Source organism: Euprymna scolopes, chromosome 9, assembly GCF_053919585.1.
Source record: "Euprymna scolopes isolate OS-2025 chromosome 9, ASM5391958v1, whole genome shotgun sequence".
Lineage (NCBI taxonomy): Eukaryota > Metazoa > Mollusca > Cephalopoda > Sepiida > Sepiolidae > Euprymna > Euprymna scolopes.
The window spans coordinates 84,287,260-84,306,992 of record NC_136490.1 but is presented as its reverse complement, the minus strand read 5'-3'; the positions used below and the strand labels follow the sequence as shown (position 1 = coordinate 84,306,992).

The 19,733-nt window shown below is 32.4% G+C and overlaps 1 protein-coding gene across 3 annotated transcripts in view; it reads left to right on the top strand.

Moving 5' to 3' along the window:
* Window positions 1-19,733, top strand: part of LOC145284741 (extended synaptotagmin-2-like) — a 153,320-nt gene that overhangs the window by 108,963 nt on the left and 24,624 nt on the right. For 2 of the 3 annotated variants that reach the window (XM_080133686.1, XM_080133685.1), the window contains 2 exons: window positions 9,166-9,258; window positions 13,699-13,860. In XM_080133686.1, coding sequence (XP_079989812.1) covers window positions 9,166-9,258; window positions 13,699-13,860 — 255 coding nt within the window. The remainder of the gene's footprint in view (window positions 1-9,165; window positions 9,259-13,698; window positions 13,861-19,733) is intronic. The other variant, XM_080133687.1, reaches the window with a different exon arrangement.

Sequence of the window (19,733 nt, the reverse complement as noted above, 5' to 3'; positions counted from 1 at the left end):
ATAGAGCTCTGCAGAATACTAGCATTAATAGGAAAAGAGAATGAAGAGACACCATCTAGTTACTCATGCTTTGATCTGAAAGACCTAATGTCAGACTTTACCATGAATATAGCAACCTCAAAGTTTATGTAATGGACCAGAATGCTACACTTTCGAATGTCGAGTCTGCCTTCTGAATTGTCCCTAAATCAACAGATCCTTTCAATTACAACTGTTAAAAGATCAGCATTTGAATGAAAACAACAGCCATACTGAACATCCCTAAAGAGGGCTAGATCTTCCAGAAAATCAACTGTTGATTAACCTTTTAAAAACTTTGCTAATAATACAAGACTAACGGAATGATGCTTGATTGGGTCAGACTAATCACCAGCATTTTTCTAATAGGGACAACATAGGACTCTTTCCAACAATGGAAACAAGAATTTGATAAACAGATTAAATAATTTTGAGAAGATAGAAGTTCAGGAGCACAATGTTTGAGAATGACAACAAAAATTGAATTAGGACTAAATGCCTTAGACTGGTCAAGATTGGAAAAAAACCCTACCAACTATCTTTGGAGTGATAATTATAGAAGTAAGACATTTTAAAGGAAAAATCAGGAAGAACAGCACAAGAATCATTAATAGAAGAATTATCAGTAAAAAGACTAGCAAAGACGTTGGCCTTATTCTTAGATGAAGTTGGAGATGGCTTTGTGGCCAGATTTGAATCTCTACCAGCTGTAATTGTAATTCCCTGCACTGATGATTCCCGAAAGAATGAAACACTAGTCTGTAGGTATAAAAAAGTAATTATATAATTGTATGTGACAATTCATGTTCGAATGTAACTATTTAATAGATTTTAATTTAAAGCCATTTTAAATTAATGACCATATTAATTTTAAGTTTCAAAATCCTTTTGAAAAAAATTTCACTTACTCAGTAAATGATGAGAAAAATAAATTTAAAAATAGACTATTACATTCAACTATTTTTTTTGTCACTATTATTTTTTAATAATATAATAAATTCTATAACATAAAGAGAATCTAATTTTGTAAATATTAACCATAATTCAATAATTTTACATGTCCTATAAAAGTGAAAAAAAATCTGATCTCTACATTAAAAAAAAAAAAAGGAATTAAACCATGGCATCCTCTTTACTGATTCATGTTCTACATAAGATAATGAAAACACTTTTTTGTTGAAGTAGTAAATTAGTTTTTTTTTTTTTTTTTTTTTTTTTTTTTTAATAAATTTTATTAATTTAATGAAGAATGAACAAACTTTTGTTTATTGATAATAAAATAATAGCTTAAAGCATAATAGTAAGTAACTGCTATTTTGATATTAATTCACCATAACAATATAGTCATTGATGTTAATCTGTAATACAATGTTATTACATTAAAACTCCTAAATATATAAAATGAAAACAAATTGTTTATTCTAATTATCATTGGTTGACATGTTCTTCATATAGTATTCTGACAATTTCAGTACATTTAATGCTAGAGTGCATGTTTCATCAGAAATGCAGTTGTTGGAAAGATGGGTAACCGTTAAAAATTTTTTTTTTGTTTGTTTGATAGGAGCAGTAGTAAAAAAAACCTATTGAGCCAAAAGAAAATTTGAAACACATAATCACTTTTTAGCATTGATGTGAGTCTCCTCTCTTCATTAAAACATAATCTATAAAAGTTAGTATTGTATTATCAACATTTCATCTCAAAAGCAAATGGACATAAAAATGGATGGAGCTGAAAGTAACTGTCTTACTTTTGTAATTTGACTGAATTTCAAAATGTATTCTAACTCCAAGTCTGAGGCGAGTTAAAAACGAGAATTCAACTCCTTTTACTGAAGTGGCGGTTGAAATAATTTCATTGAGTGGGGGATAAATTTTTATAACATTACAATAATGCCAAGTTCAATAATCTGTGCATGAAGACACTGTGCTTCATTCATTCTTGACAGCACCGGGTATTCCTTCTAGTATATTAGATAGTATATTACAATGTTTTAAAAACTGAAGCATGTTTTTAGTTTTCAAAAATATTCTAATTATTTTTATAAAATACTTTATTATAGCCTAAGATCAAGTATCATACCAATTGGAGAAGCGCTTAAATATCCATATGGAATTCAAAAATCAACCTGATGAGTCGTGTATATTTGAACAATAGAAATATCTATTGATATTTGTAAATTAACCTCAAATCATATCCATACTCTAGATGTTTTTACATGATAAATTATGCAACTAAGTTAAGCTTATATCATTATTAAAAGCAACTGTGAAGTATCATTCTTACAATGCAAAAAAAAAAAAAATTTTTTAAATGAACTTTGAGTGTTTCTATATTTACAAACTGCTGAATTTAACACATGCTAGCATGTGTGCTGTTAAACTGAATATGTAGCAAATCCTATACATTTATAGTAATTTATGTCATATTTTTTATATATTTCAATTTTAACTCCTTTGATATTGTGAAACTATAATCGTTAATTATTCTTAATTTTGCTACTTGTGTCTATTAAAAGTTGATCCAAATCATCACTAAAAATAGCTACACACTACATTTAGATTTAAAAAACAAACAAAAAAAAGTGAAATGCATATGAATAAAAAAAAAAATTGTTTTTAGAATTTTAGATAAAAACTATTAGATTTAATAGGCAGCAAATGGTGTGACTCTTCAGTCAGAATTTGCCACAATCTAACAAATCTAACTTAGCAAAATCAAGACAGTAAGAAAAAAGAATCTATTAGGATTAATGAAAGAACTATTTTGCTTGAAAATCAATTTCTGTTCAATCTTCATTTCACTTTGATTACTTTCATTTGTTTTGATTTTCTGTTGATTTTGGGGAAATGCTTTACTCTTTTTAATTGGTGTTATGTTTTATCACTAACAGTTTTGCAGTGGCTTTTCTGTTTTCATAAAAACATTATGTACCATTGTATATAATGGTGTCTGTTTTAATGTTGAACTATTTTAAGCCTAGATTACTAATAGTATACTTGTGATGTTGCTATTCAAGTAATGTAATTTTTTGCAATCTATCATCTCATATGAAATGTGTTTGTGTCTTACATACTCTGCACAATTCTTTTATCATGCAATGTCTATTCTGCATGGACACTGTTTTGGACAATTTTTTTTTTTTTTTTTTTTTTTTTTTTTTTTTGCAATAATCCAATATTTTTTATAATGCATGCATTTCCAAAACTGATTTGAAGAAATAAATGCTGTTGAAAATAGATTTATTCATATCTAAAAATAGCTTCTGTTTTAGTGGTCACTCTTGCAAACTTAGACAATGATTTTTAACACCAGTTGCATCTTGTTACTGGTTTACTGCAGGTGCATCTTGTTTGATAAGAATCAATAACCACTTACAAATGGTTGCTACATTATAGCCATGCACATATTTATTGCTTTTAACTTAGTTCCTTATAAGGGCATAATACCTGGATACAGTAAAGATTAACTTCAATATTTGTTATACTTGTTTACAATAAGCTCTGAAGTAAGCATATGAATAGTAATTTTTTTATTTTATTTTTATTTTATTTTTTTGTACTAATTTTGATATAATGAATTGAAATTTAACAATTATCTGTCACAAATGTCTAGTTTTTATTTTAATGCATATATTCATAATACAAGAATTGTTGATGCATCCTCTGTATTCTAAACTGCTTAGTATAGATATTTAACAACTTTAAAATCAATATTGATCATATAGTTGTGTGAATTGTTATAAAAATCATGTGTAACAAGAACTTTTTAATCTCAGCATTGTCATATCCAAGGGATCTCACAAATTGTCATTGGTGCTTTCATCTCAGAACAACAGCATCTTCTGTTTCTACTACATGCAACAACTTACTAGAGGAAGTAGTGATGCTACCTAACTTATCCAGATTTAAATTCTTGAACGGAACATTCAGAGTGTATATTAACATACACCTGTTTTTTTTTTGGGGGGGGGCGTCACTGCTTATCGAAGCCCGAAGGCCACTCGAGGATAAGGGTTAATGAATGTAACGTGGTAGTGAAGTAATCCTTAATGATATAAATTGGATGGCTTTGTTTATGCGGACAACTTAACAGGAACTTGTTTACATTACTGTTCCAGTGGAACAGTGTTCCAAAGGTGGGTAGTTCTGGGAAAGAAGTTCTGTTCATGGAATCTGCATCTACATTTAGGCACAGATAGTGAGGAAAATCATATATAGTGGGTTTAGTTAGTCGAGTGTTTGTTGTGAAAGTTTGGCAAGCGGTGACCATAGATTGGAGTTCAAACTCTTGCCATGAAAATAGTGATAGAAGAGAGACAGGCTGGCAACATCTCTTTTGTGGGAAAGAGGTTGCAGGGAGGAAAAAAGGGCATCACCTACTAGGTTTTGAAGCCAGTTTTGAACTCTATCAAGGCCAAGCAGCTCCTGCCCAGATGTGGCAACAGTACTCCATTGTAGAGCGCACCTAGCTCTTATACAGCATTTGGAGTGAGATACTTACTGGAGCGGTAGAGTGACTCGATCATCTTTCCAGCAATCTTGGCAACCGATTTGATGTATGTGTTCCATTTCAGATCAGGAGTGAAGGTCAGTTCTAGAAGCTTGTCAAGACAGAGCTTCCCCAAGACTTTTGGTGAGGATCAGAGCGATTATGATGAAGGGAGAAATTTGGTTTTTGATGCATTAAAATTAACCAACCACCTTTTTCCCCATTGCATCATGTTCTAAAGATCAGAAGACAAAATCAGAAAGATCTTTGTCATGGCTGGCCTTTGAAGTGTCATGATAGATTGTCGTGTTGTCTGCATAAATGTCTACAAATGACTTAAAAAATGTGATTTGGGAGATCATTGATGAAGATCAGGAAGAGTTGACCCAGGATGGAACCCTGTGAGACACCAACAGTGAGTTTGATTTCTGTCCATCAGCGACTACTTTTATAAGCCTATCAACAAGAAAAGATTTTATAACAAGACATTCCCAGCTATTCCATAGTTGGTGATCTTGTAAAGTAGGCCTTTATGCCACACCTTATCAAAGGCTTTTGATATGTCGAGCTATTGCTCTTGAGACAAAGCCTCCATCGAGCGATTTGTTAATCCTGTATGATATAACAGTAAGTACATCAGCTGTAGATCTCTCAGAACAGAAGTCATATTGCATGTCACTGAGCAGGTTATTTTTGCCGAGATGGTTGACTACTTCTCTGTTTATCAGATTCCAGCAACTTACTCATGACACACAGGAGACTGATCGGTCTGTACTGAGAGGGAGACAATCAATTGTCGGAATTTTTAAATACAGGGCAGGCTGAAGTTTTCCAAGGTGTTGGGAAGCATTTCTCTATTAAGACAATGCTTAAACAGCTTTGTAAGTATGGGAGTTCTGGTGAAGCTTTTTGAACACTATGACTGGGCTGCTATCAGGATCAGCTTTACTAGAATCAAGGTTTTTGATGTTGCTTAGTGTTTTCTGTCACAGGGGGAATACTTTGCTATGTTTTTGCCATTGAATTTTTTATTTAACTGGTTGTGTATATACCATTATAGGACTGATAAAAATAGGACAATTTGTCATGTTGGCAGTATCCATGAATTTTTGTAATTAGAACAAACTTTTTGTGTTGTGTACATGTTTCAAATTAGTTGATGATTGAAAATGGCTATTTGAAATCATTTTTTGCTTAAAACATTTAGATTAATACTTGCCTTGAATTATTTATAAGTTGGTGTCATTTAAGCCTTAACTGATGTCATTAAATTCCAAAGGAGGAAGTTCCATGGGAGTATGAAATTCACAAACAACTCCCCAGTCGGATGTATATCCCTGTCAGGGGAGATTAGGACGTAGGGTTTTGTGACTCTTGCAGGGAGGTATCGATGTCTACATAAAACCTGGAATTCCCAAATTGTCACCCATTTGATACTGGCGAGGCTCAACATTGCTTAACTTTGGTGATTTAATGAGAACCAGTGTGTCAACGTGATTATGCCGTACTAAAAAGAAATATGTACATTCAAAATAAGCATTAATTCCAGGAAATGTTCACTACATTCATAAAGTTGTTTTTGTAAATTAATATCCTATAAAGTTATTTTGTTAATCATATTGCAGTATTTTGGTTTAATGTTAAATTGATAAATATTCTAAATTTTCTTGATATTTTCATAATCTGTTTATATTTTTTCCAATTATATATATAGAATTTTGTCGGTCTTTCAAGAAGTCTTCCTAATAAAAAAAAGAAAAAAAAAAGCTTTAAATGCCCTCAGGTTTTTTTGTTTTTTTTAATCTCTGGTTCGGTTGTCTTTTGCATATCTTTATTTTATTGAGTTACTTGCATGTGGGTGTGAAATGTCCTTTGAAAAACTTTTTTTTTTTTTTGTCATACACTTGATATTGCAAATCTAAATGACATTAAAGTGTGTGTGTATCACTTTTAGGCTGCTGATCTAGAAACAACTGATCTAGCAGGATTAGTTTTCCATTCTTCTTATTCCTCAATCTGAAATTTGATATTCATGAACTGTTTAGTAATTGTAGTGTATGTGCAATAGATAGCCGACTTTGTATAAATTAATGCAAAAACTTTGATCTACTGCACAAAAACTTTAATTACATTTAAAAAAAAAAAAAAAAAAAAATGAAAATCTTATCCCTAAATTATGCACCTAAATTTTTTTTTTTTTTTTATATATAGAAGCTGTATAAATATGTACACTTTTATTTGATTATATGAACTTGAAATCTGTTAATACAATTTGGAAACTTTTGGACCAAATATAACTTCAGAGTAAAAATACTTTTAAATTGTCAGCATTTGTTCATAGTTTGAAAATTGATCATCTGAATGTGCAATGTTCTTATATTTCCAATATAATGTGTCCAAATGTTTAAATTATCAAATTTATAAACAGGAATTTTTTTTCCTCATATAACGATATAAGTATTCACTATATTCAACTGTTTTTAGGTTTGTAGTGACCACCAATCGTTCGAAAATTGCTTTTGTCAAAGCTTATTAAAACCCATTATTTCTGAACCACTTTTTGGTTTTACCAGGAAGATAAAACCCTGAAGTTTTTATGTTTAAAGCAGAATTTAATACTTATCTATAATTTTGAATAGAATTTTAAGTTTTAAATTTAAAAAAAAAATGCGTTTGGCCCAGTTTTCGCCGACTGTAAAAAAAAAAAAAAAAGAATTTTTTAAAGGTTTTCAAATCAATTAAACTAACTTTTTTTTTTATGTCTAAATAAAATTTACTATGATTGGCTATAATAATATGCAAAAATTTTAGAATATAATTACCTTATATTTAATTAAATTTAAATAATTAAATTATTTAGCACAATCTCTTACATTTTTTGAACCATGTGCTTTCTGCTGCCATCTTGGATCTTAGGTATGGGGAACTCAGTCGCGTCTAAATATTTATTTTAGCATTTTAATGAATTTTAATGTAACTAGACAAGCAAATGCATTTTTTAAATTAAATTATAATTACAAATGTCATTTATGGGGAAATGTTATTTTTAACTTTATAATTTTTTCCTTCATTGATCTTGATTGATCAATGAAGGAAAAATTATAAAGTTAAAAAATAACATGTTTAAATTTTTTCCTAATACTTGTTGAAAGTAAAGAAAAACCGCTTTTTTCTATTTTTATGTGAAACATAAATTTTTGGCATTATATTTCTCAATTTTAATATCACTTTTAGTCAGTTTTAAATTTCTTGATTAAAATCATTTTTCCTTATTTTCTAATTAATAACCACTGAGCCACATTCTTTTCCATATACGAGATCATATTTTCCCCAGTTCTTTATTGCATAAATCAAGTTGACAAAGTTTTTCATTAGAATTTGGTAGCCCTTAAAAGGGCCGTTTTTTGGTGAGGCTGCAACTTGGTGGGATGTCACAACCATCATCTATGGAAATCACTTTTTATAGGTATAGTTTATTTTCAAAAAGGAAGATGACTAAACAGTAACGGGTTACAGTATCTAAAAAAAAAAAAAAACGTAATATGCAAATACAATTAATACTTATAATTTTCACTCTGTTTTTAAAAAAAATTATTATATAGATTCTTTAAAGCATTCTTTATGTACTGGTACATGGAAAGTTTACCTATTCTAAAAAAAATATTTAATTTATTTTTTAAAGATTTAAAAATATGCCTATTTTAGCATTTTCATAAAAAAAAAAAAAAAAAATTATCCTCATCTGAAAGATAATAATTGATGATAATAATTGATAACATATTCAATAAAACGTAAAAGATATAAAAATTAAACACATTAAAATTTTGGATTTCAATCTTGATATCGAAGACACCCTGTGAAATTGTTTTTTTTCTAAACTTGTGCTCCCTCCTATCACAAAATGTGTACTTAGTGGATCACTTTGACTTTATAGGGTCAAACAAAGGACAAATGAGGAAGGAGTGTATGAAGTTCTCAAAAATATATTTATACAATAAATATGGAAAAAGTTACACCCATATAAAGTGCACTCGTTTATTAATGGGTGAAAATTTTATATTGATTAGATAATCACCTGATTTTGGTAAATTTTTAAAAACACTGTTACGAAAATCAAAAACGCTCCATAAATTTGGCGGTCACCAGAGGTTTGTGTAGAATAGGATAAAACTATATTCTATAACTAGTAATCCTAAGGATTATATATATATGTGTGTGTGTGTGTGTGTATATGTATATTAAAGATTCATCTTTGGAAGTTAAATATTTTTTTCTAATAAATACCAGACTTAAAAAAATTATTTTCACTATATTTATTAAAATGTCATTATGAATTTCTGTTTCCTTTACTCAAATAAAAGTAGACTTCACTTGGTTTTAGTTTAAACAAATCTTAAAGTAAAATAATGAAGGTATGGACTTAACAAAGTCAATTAAACGTTAGAATGTTGTTGTGCTTTTGTGAAAGTACCACTTTAATTTTATGCCAAAAACTTAATATAATTAAATGTATTTTTTTTTTTTTTTTTTTTTTACTGAAAATATTCAATGTTAGATTTATTGGCACCTTTCAATTTGCATAATTAACATTCTACCAAGATTGAAAAAAATTTTGATAAAACTTCTGTTTAAAATTGTTTTAATTTTTCTCCCAGACTCTGAGACAGATGGAGGCAGAAACTGAATATTCTGAGAGTTTGTCATCTTGTTTATTGATGGTCTGTGTTGATTCTGCCAAGAGTTTGTCCGTAAGTTAGATTTTTGTTTTTACTTTCTTTTCTTAATAAGAAAAGACTTGTGTTGCTTACATGATTAAAGTATTGGTGATCACATGATACGCACTCCCATCCCAGTACTAAAGGTTCTTACCCACCGGGCAATTTGTTGCAATTGTATGAACTTTCTTTGAAATCAAATTTATCACAAGTTGCGATCAATTGTTTACACCTTGTGCTTACATTACAGATTGTATGCCGCCATTTTCTTTATGCTTTGCACGATATTGTTTCTTATACCAACAAATTACAGCCTTGTCAGTGGGGCATTAGAATATGGTGACTCCAGCCCCTGCAGAGAGTAAAAGCCCCTCAATAAGGTCACTTGTTAATTGTGGATTGCGACTGGTAGTGTCTGAGAATGATGCATGAGCATCATGCCCAGGATATTATAAGGACATAAATCTGCAAACACACCATTTTGGCCTTTACTTGGGTTAGACTGGAGATTGAATAGGCCCGACCCAAACAATCGGTTGATCATGGTTAACTCTAAATCTGACAAACACAAGAAAACACTCTCACTTCCCACATACAATAAACATTTAGTAAGTAATGGCTGAAGGATCGATCCACTTGAAGGAAAACAAACCAACATGAATGGAAAACTTTTTTTCTAAAAGTCTTGGAAACAAATGAAGAACCACTGATGCTTGGATCCACTAGAGTGGAGTATACCCTCCCTGTATCCCTGTTGTGTTGGGGCATATGCCCCCCCCTCCCAACATCTCCCTTACAGGGCTCTAAAAATTATGTGCAAAATTATGCCTCACAAAAAATTTTATTCGAAAGTCTAATTCAGATAAAGATGACATAGAATTCCCAAAATACTATGTTTTAGAATCCCTGGGGAAAAAACTTATCCAAACTGATATGCCCTAACTATCGGGTGATATTGAAAAAAATTCTAACTAATAAAATAAAACCAAAAATGGACAGAAACATCTGGTAGAAGCCAAGACAAAAAAGTGAGAAAATAAGAAAAATGAAAACTTTTCATTACATTTATGTGGTATGACTTTCATATTAAACATTAAATCAATGAAAAGCAGTAGTGAGAAGCAGAGAATTATCCCTCACTAACACTGAAGAAATTTTATATGCAATGAAGTTAACGAGTTATCGATCAAAAAAATATAAAAAACAATGAAAAGATTCCCACAAATGAACACATTATTTCCAATACTCCTCAAATTTCCCCACATATCAAAATAGGATTTATTGTAGAAAGAGAAATATACATCCCTGATAATCTAAGATGCTTCCAATACCAAAAATTTGGATATCACAAAGGCAACTGCAGCAGTTATACTACATCTGCCAAATGTGGTTCAAAAGGACAAAATCACAACAAAAAAATCATGAAATGTATTGTCAAGGAACTCTTTCAGCTTTCTTCAAAACCTGAACAATGAAAAAAAGGAAATCTTAGGAGTTAAATAGGAAAGAAATATGCCATACCCTGAAGGAAATGAAATAATCATACATGCAAAAGCAGTAAAAAAAAAATCAACCTCCTCATCAGATAAGTACCATGAACTTAATGAAAAATTGATACCAAACGAATGACCAAACTTTCAAAAGAATTTAAAATGATCACACCACTAAAAAATATAGAAAGCAAAAACAAAATCTAAAAGTACTAATTGCCTTCAAAACCAAAACCTTCTCTTAAAAACCAATGTTTCAAAGAACAAAGCTCTACAAAAGCAAATATGAAATCAGCCAAACCGTCAACCACACCAAAGAAAGCAAAATCATTTAAACAAAAACGTGAAATATCCACTAAAAATAAATTCAAACTGTTTTCTGAAATGGAACTAGAAAGCAAACAACAAAACTAGAAATATCTCGTTAGCCACTGTCAAAGGAAATTAACAAAATAAAAACAAAATAGGTCTCAAGTTCAAAAACAGCTTCCAGAAGGCCCCATGAAAGTTCGCTTGTGTGAGTGTGCCAATGACCTTTATCACAATCTCAGTTGTCTTATAACGACAGCCTCTAAGGTTTTCCTTGAGCTTATAGTAAGTCACAGGGAGCAAGGTTTGGACTATATGGAGGGTGAGGAACTTTCTTGATGCCCATCTTGGTCAAATAGTCTGTGACAAGAATGGAGTTATGACCTGGTGCATTGTCTCTTCCTGAATTCCCTTAAAATCTCAACATAGTATTCCTTGTTGACTGTCTGTTTATTAGGAAACCAGTGCAGTTAGATCATGCCCATGATGTAAAAAAGAAAAAAAGAAAAAAGGATTATCATAAGATTGTGGGTGGATTTGCTTTATCTGGCCTTCTTGGATCTCAAAGAGCCAGCATGCTTCCACTGGGAACTGTTTCTTGATCTCTGGGTCATAGCAGTAGATCCAGCTTTCATTGCAAGTAACCAGATTATCAAGAATTGCTGGATCTGAATTGATCAGCTCCACCATCTTCATGCTGTCATGACAACGTCTTTCTTTTTGATCTTCTCCAACCACCTTTGGGATATATTTCATGCAAGTCTTCTGCATTTTCAGTTCCTTGCAAATAATTTTGTGTATAGTTCTCACACTGACATCAAACTGCACTTATCTCTATAGACCCACAACATTCCTTATCCATTAAATTTTTTATATGGCCAATCAACTCTGGTGTTGTGATTTCCTTCACCGATACCTCCCATCATCCCTCACAGACTCCCTGCCTCATCAAATCTCTTATGCCACTCAAAAACTGATACTCTATTCCTTCAAGATGGTCCAAAAGCAATCTGAAGTATTCTATGTTTCTGTGGTATTTTTTCTACGTTTAAAACAATTTAATTGCATATCATTCTTCTAAAGTGTCCTCACATCCAGATTGCATTTTTGAAATTCACCAGCTGTGACAATCAGGCTTTAGTAGGTTGTATTCCAATTCCTGCTGTAACAGTTCATTTGAACCCGAAATCCTAAAAATTGGTCAATCATCTTGTAAGATGTATAGCAATAACATACTGAACTTTCTTCTGAATATTTTTCTGAAACATTGCACGCGAATGTATACCAAAAAATAGAACTAACAAACAGCAAAGACTATGGTCCAACAATGAATGCAAAAAAGCAATTAGCCTACATAAAGCTGCTTTATGAAAATTCAACTCTCAGCTATCTGTATAAGAGTCAGGTGCACCCTACAATGGAATACTGTTGCCATATCTGGGCAGGCGCTGCTTGGTACACCTTATCCTGCCTTGATAGTTCAAAACCAGCTTTGAAACCTAGTAGGGGATGCCCTTTATTCTTCCCTGTAACCTCTTTCCCACAGAAGAGACGTTGCTAGCCTGTCTCTGCTTTATCACTATTTTCATGGTAAGTGCTCGTCTGAATCTATAGTCCCTGCTTGCCAAGCTTTCACAAAATAACCCTCTACTAGTTAAAACCACTATATGATTTTCTTCGCTCTGTGCCTAAATGTAAACGCAGATTCCCCTACTACTTGCCTTTGGGACACTGTTCTGCTGTTTAAGAAAATACTCTTTACGGCAACAAAGTACATATTTCAAAAGTAAAACATACAAACAATATCTTTTGAAATCTATAATATCTGATCAATTCTTTGTATTGTTTGCTCTAAGTCTGCAATCCTGGGAATGTGCTGTTTCAGATTTGTTATATTTACTGCTTTTGGGCTTCACAATATTCTGTGACAATAACAAATACATTATGATGGGATGAGTATCTGTAACAATCTGTTGCTCCTAATTTGTCTTGCATTCGAGTTTTAAAATTGGATTAATTTGGATTCTGACTTTCATCTTTGATGTTATTCTCTAAACATCAAGTAAGTTTTGTCAACTTCTATTATTACTTAGCACTTATTGTGAACCTGTTGCACAACAAATATAAGTGCTAAGTAATCAGTTCTAAGTGGAGGTTCAATCCTTAACACAAGCAATTACAATTATGAATTAAGACTTCTTCCATCAAAACAAAACCATACACTTTTTTTCTATGCCATAAATATTAAAGGACCATTCCATTCTGCCCTACAAAACTAGTTTAATAAAATAAAATGCACATCTAGTGTACTTGAAAGCCAAATCACAACATATCAGGAAAATAAACAAATATTTTTACTTGTTTGAAATTTGTAACATAAATATATTTCAGAGCTACACTCCATCCTCAGTATGTTTTCTTTTTTTTTTTTTTCTTTCTTGCCATGTTGTAAAGTTGGAGAATATATTTGTTATAAATTTCAAACAAGTAAAATATTTGTTTATTTTCCTGATATTACGTTGTGATTTGGCTTTTAAGTGCACTAGATGCGTATTTTATTCAAATTAAATCAACGTTTCTATATGAAACTCACACCCTTGACATCAGTTTAATAAACTTTAGCAATTTTCATAAATCTTCAGGTGGTGTATTTCTTGTTTTCCTTTCATTGCAGAAGTCAAAGAAGAGTCTTTCTGAACCAAATCCTTATGTGGAACTGACAGTTGGTCAAAGGAAGGTCAAGACCACTGTGAAGCAAAGTGCTACTGATCCAAAATGGGAAGAAAATTTCAGGTTTTTGGTTCATGACCCTCACTTTCAGGAAATTTATTATGTGGTAAGTACTCATAAAAATCGAAGGACATGTATATTCTATTTTATTCAGAAAATCTTTGTATTCGTTTGGATTTCAAATGCTAAATTTGTATTATGTAGTTAACATTTTTGTGGTTTTTCTTGCCAAATACATATAGATATATAGAAAGAGGTTTGTTTATAATAACTTTTTTATGCACATATTCTACATGATTTATACTTGTATAATATCTGCATGAATATAATTGCACGTAGTAGTTAAAGATGACCATCCCATAAATTTAAAAAAAAAAAAAACTAATAGGGAATTAAAATGAATGTTTTAAAACATATGCAAATTAACTAATTTTTTTGTAGATGAATGCAATTCAATGACCCATATATAACAAAGTTGTATTTTATTTTTAAATAAATAGAAAAAGGGATTTTAATGGATATGTATGCACAAAAAAAAACAAATTTATATTTATAGATGTATATTTTGTGCAGAAACTGCACAAAATATGTGCATAAAATTTTTATTTGTCTGTCTGTCTGTCGTTTGTCTGTCTGTCTGTCTGGCTGTCGTTTGTCTGTCTGTCGTTTGTCTGTCTGTCTGTCTGTCTGTCGTTTGTCTGTCTGTCTATCTGGCTGTCTGTCGTTTGTCTGTCTGGCTGGCTGGTTGGCTGTCGTTTGTCTGTCTGGCTGGCTGGCTGGTTGGCTGTCGTTTGTCTGTCTGTCTGTCTGGCTGGCTGTCGTTTGTCTGTCTGTCTGGCTGGCTGGCTGTCGTTTGTCTGTCTGGCTGGCTGGCTGGCTGTCGTTTGTCTGTCTGTCTGTCTGGCTGTCTTTTGTCTGTCTATCTGTCTGGCTGGCTGTCGTTTGTCTGTCTGTCTGTCTGGCTGTCGTTTGTCTGTCTGTCTGTTTGGCTGGCTGTCGTTTGTCTGTCTGTCTGGCTGGCTGGCTGTCGTTTGTCTGTCTGTCTGTCTGGCTGGCTGTCGTTTGTCTGTCTGTCTGGCTGTCGTTTGTCTGGCTGTCGTTTGTCTGGCTGTCGTTTGTCTGGCTGTCGTTTGTCTGGCTGTCGTTTGTCTGGCTGTCGTTTGTCTGTCGTCTGGCTGTCGTTTGTCTGTCTGGCTGTCGTTTTTCTGTCTGTCTGGCTGGCTGTCGTTTGTCTGTCTGTCTGGCTGACTGGATGTCGTTTGTCTGTCTGTCTGGCTGACTGGATGTCGTTTGTCTGTCTGGCTGGCTGTCGTTTGTCTCTCTGTCTGGCTGGCTGTCGTTTGTCTCTCTGTCTGGCTGGCTGTCGTTTGTCTGTCTGTCTGTCTGGCTGGCTGTCGTTTGTCTGTCTGTCTGTCTGGCTGGCTGTCGTTTGTCTGTCTGTCTGTCTGGCTGGCTGTCGTTTGTCTGTCTGTCTGGCTGGCTGGCTTTCGTTTGTCTGTCTGGCTGGCTGGCTGTCGTTTGTCTGTCTGTCTGGCTGGCTGTCGTTTGACTGTCTGTCTGTCTGGCTGGCTGTCGTTTGACTGTCTGTCTGTCGTTTGTCTCTGTCTGGCTGGCTGTCGTTTGTCTCTGTCTGTCTGGCTGGCTGTCGTTTGACTGTCTGTCTGTCTAGCTGGCTGTCGTTTGACTGTCTGTCTGTCTGTCGTTCGTTTGTTCGTCCGTCTGTGACTGTCTTTAATTTAATTCATTATTTCAATTATTTTTCAATCATTGTAAGTAATGAACAATATATTAGTACTGCTGTTAATTGGTATATTTTTAATGCAATTGCTTAGTGTTAAAGTTGTGGGAAGGGACAAAAACTGATTGGAATTTTTAACTGCTCTATCTTTAATAGTCATGGATAATGTATTTATGTAATATTACGAAATAAGATGAAATCCTGATCTACAAAAGACTAAACATTGTATCGGAATTTCAATGAAGAACATAGAAATACAAATAAATTACATCTTACTATAAGCTTACTAAATAGTGTCTATTAACTGGGCTTTTTTTTTTTTTTCATTAGGTTTTCTTTGGGTGGGGTACAAAAAAAATTATTTTATGATAAAACGTTCTTTTTTTGTCTACTCTGGACTTTTTTTTTCTGTTAAGATTACTGGGCAGGCTATTTTATTTTGGAAGATTTTGGTATTCCTAAAGGTAGTATTTTGTGCAAATATTTCGGAAATTTTTCAGTTAATCATGGCGTGTTCTGAACCAGTGACACATTCTCACTACCATTGTAATCTTTATTTTTCTAATTTCAAGATGCGAATTGAAAAAAAAGTCCCAATATGGTCTACTGTCTACATTGACTATTCATGTACCACCAAGCAAATGAAACTCCTGATGTTTTTTTTTTTTTTTTTTTAAATGTTTTCTTATACGTATTCAGTATCTCGTACTGCTTCGAATTAATTTTCGTTATTGGCAAAAATGATAGAACTGTAGCAAACCCACTAGATCATCGTGACTGTTTTATGAAAATAATTTATTTTTAATGAGTTAAATTTTGCATGATTAAAATTAATATTTTCTTCCAATTTATTAACTGTTGTCTGCTGCATTATCTGAGTGTTTCGCCATATTACAGCGATTTACATAAGCTACACCAATATGCTGATGAAACCTTCACAAAAAACAGGTCATTCTCTGCATAAGTACAATGAACAAATCAGCCTTTTCAGATTTGCAGACATATTTAAAATCTTACTCCTTTATTTAGAGCTATTTTCTCAGGAGTTATTAGTGCCTAAAATGAGAAGTTGCCCCCTCCCCAGGTACACACACATAAAGAATGCTGCCAATAAGTTTTGCATGTATCAGCCAAAACAAGGCACTAGATGGCATCAAAAATGTTAAACACTTTTTTTTAAAATCCATGATTTATGATGGCATCTCTAAGATAAATGTGTCAGCTTTCATAACAATATGACCAAACATTGTACTCTATTCAATAAGGAGGAAAACTTACACAAATCACTGAAAAGGTTTAACTATTTTTATTTAAACTAGCAGTTCAGCCCAGCTTTGCTGAAGGCCTATGTACTATTAATAACTTTATGTACATATATATTAAAAGTTTGACTCCTCTCCAGGTAATCTACATCTAAAATGTTAAGTGTTTAGACCCAAAATTGGTGGAGGAGTTTGGTAGTCTGCAACGGTCAACTCTTTCAACTTTGACCCAGCCAAATTTTTATCCAAAAACTGATTATAAAGCTTGCTGCATGTCTGAATACCCTTTATGTAAAATTTCAAATGTTTAGACCCAAAATTCGCTGAATAGTTTGCTAAAGGCCAAATTTTTAACTTTGACCACTTGGTAGCCAAATTTTCGGCCAAAAACCGATTTAAAAAAAAAAAAAAAAAAAAAAAAGCTTGCCCTATATCTGAATACATTTTATGTAAAATTTCAACTGTTTAGACCAAAAATTAGCTGAGAGGTCAAATTTTTAACTGTGACCTGAATTTTGACCCCCTTAACATTTATTATTTTGGGTTCAAATCAAATTAAAATGTCATGTCCAAGGAATCTATATCTAAAATTTAAAGTGTTTAGACCCAAAATTGGCAGAGGAGTCTGGTAGAGTTTTCAAAGGTCAAATCATCGGACTTTGATCTCTTGACAGCCAAATTTCTTGCCAAAAATCGACTTTAAAAGAAAAAAAAAAAAAAATTCTCAATACCCCTTATGTCAAATGTAGTCTGTAGACTGAAAATTGACAGAGTAATTTGGTATGGAAATGTACACACATACAATTTCACTTTTATAGATATATAAGCAGTTCTGCCCGGTTTTGCATATGTATATATTAAAAAGTGTGACTATGTAAAGTAATGCCTTAACTACCATAGAGAAAAGACGGACACATTTCACTTTTATAGATATATATAGATAGGTAGATTGGATGCAGTATTTAAAAAGTATTAAAAAAAATTCCTGCGCCACCACCGAGAATTAAAACCAAAACGTTCACCTTACGATTTATTTTGCCTCTGCCGTCAATGACTGGGCTATGAAAGCATGTTTACTGCAAGGCTAAAAATTAAAACCTGAACCAATAGCTACTATGTTATGCATATGTAATGCCGGCGTTCGACCTTCACCTGGCAAATTTTATTTTTTTTAATTTTCATGCTTTTGTACCGATTTTTCCGGGCTAAAACCCAAATATAAAGTTTTGCATGGATTCAAATACCTTAATACCTTATATATGAAGTTTCATGTCTGTAGACCAAAAACGCTAGGAGGAGTTTGGTAGGCAAAATTCGTTAAACAAACATATACGCATACATAAATATATATGGAAACAATTTTGTGTTTACTATGAATTTTTTACGCAAATATCATGCAATTATAAATCGTGTAGATGTTATGGCGAGATGAGCAATTCACCACTGGAACTTTTTATCGAAAGAACATTATCACCGGTCACCGGTTGTGAGAGCCTTCCCTGGGCGGGAACACTTAAAACGTAACATGCTGTCTCTGTAAATATTCTCAATAAACTTCTCTATTTCTTTATTAACTTCAGAACCTCTTTATCCATTTATTTTCCTTGTGGAATACCTTTCTTGAATATCCTTTTATTACGGCCACCCACCGCAGGATATATCAACTGATGACGAAGATGAGATACAAACTGTAAATTCATCTTAAAAAAAAAAAAAAAAAAAAAAATGTGGTGACCGAGAACATTCTGAAAATTGTTGTTCACAAAGTTCACTTTTAATTGAAGAAAAAGCTTCTTAGAAAGCGAAAGACTGGTGTCTGCCACAAATTTACACAAGTAAAAAATAATTTTTATATTATTGACGAGTTAAACTCCGTTTTTCTCTTTTTAAACTCCCAAAGAGTTGACGTTATATAATGTGTGTGTAAATTGTGACTTTCTTCATGATTAACGGAAGTGTTTTTTGTATTTGGTTAATACGATAAAAAACCAACAAATGAACAATACTGAGGAATCTGTGTTTATTTAATAAAGAAAATTTTTTAAAAGAAGTTTACGTGTGTCTGCTGAAGTAGACGAAAAAAGAGTCTCTTGAAATTTTGTCAAGTGTTATTTTAACGGTGATTTTTTTCTTTTTTTTTCGGAACTTTCCTATGTGTTGACAATTTTCTGTGAAAATAAGCATCTTGTTTTTGAACAATATTTTTTTTTCTTCTCTGTGGTATACGTTAACTTGCTATTGATACATTTAAAAAGAAAATGACATCCGAACAAATAGCGACGTTGACGAAAACGTTAACTGAGAGTTTAATCGCTCAACAAAAAGCCCAAATGGATTTTCATAAACAAATGCTAATTCAAGAACGTTTCGAAACTCTTGTAATACAACAAACGACGGATAATAGCTTATTTTGTGAAACGATTTTGTCAGAAAAATCTGAGGGTGCATCCAGATTTTTTTCGGCTGAGGGTATAGCAAACTCGCTTTCAGAGTTTAAATATTACCCAGAAAAAGGTGACACTTTTCCAGCCTATTATCGTAGGTTTGAAACGATATTTACAAAACGATGCGAGAAGTGGTCGGATGAGGAAAAAATAACACTATTACTACAAAAAATGGGCACAGAAGAAAGTACTAAATTCACGAATTTGATATTGCCTAAAAAAACGGAAGAGATCTCTTTTTCTGAAATGGTGAAAATTTTGTGTTATATTCGGTGAAAGAGATAGTCTTTTTCATACACGGTATAGGTGTTTAAATATGTCAAAAGACGAAACTGATGACATTGTCACATATGCAGGCAAAGTCAACGTCCAGTGTGAACTGTTTAAATTAAAGGATTTATCAGTGGACATGTTTAAGTGCTACATATTTGTCCAGGGACTGACAGCACCGAAGGACAAGGATTTAAGGATATTATTAATCATGGAGCAAGACCCGGAAATGAACTTGCAAAAAGTGACAGAAGAATGTCAAAAA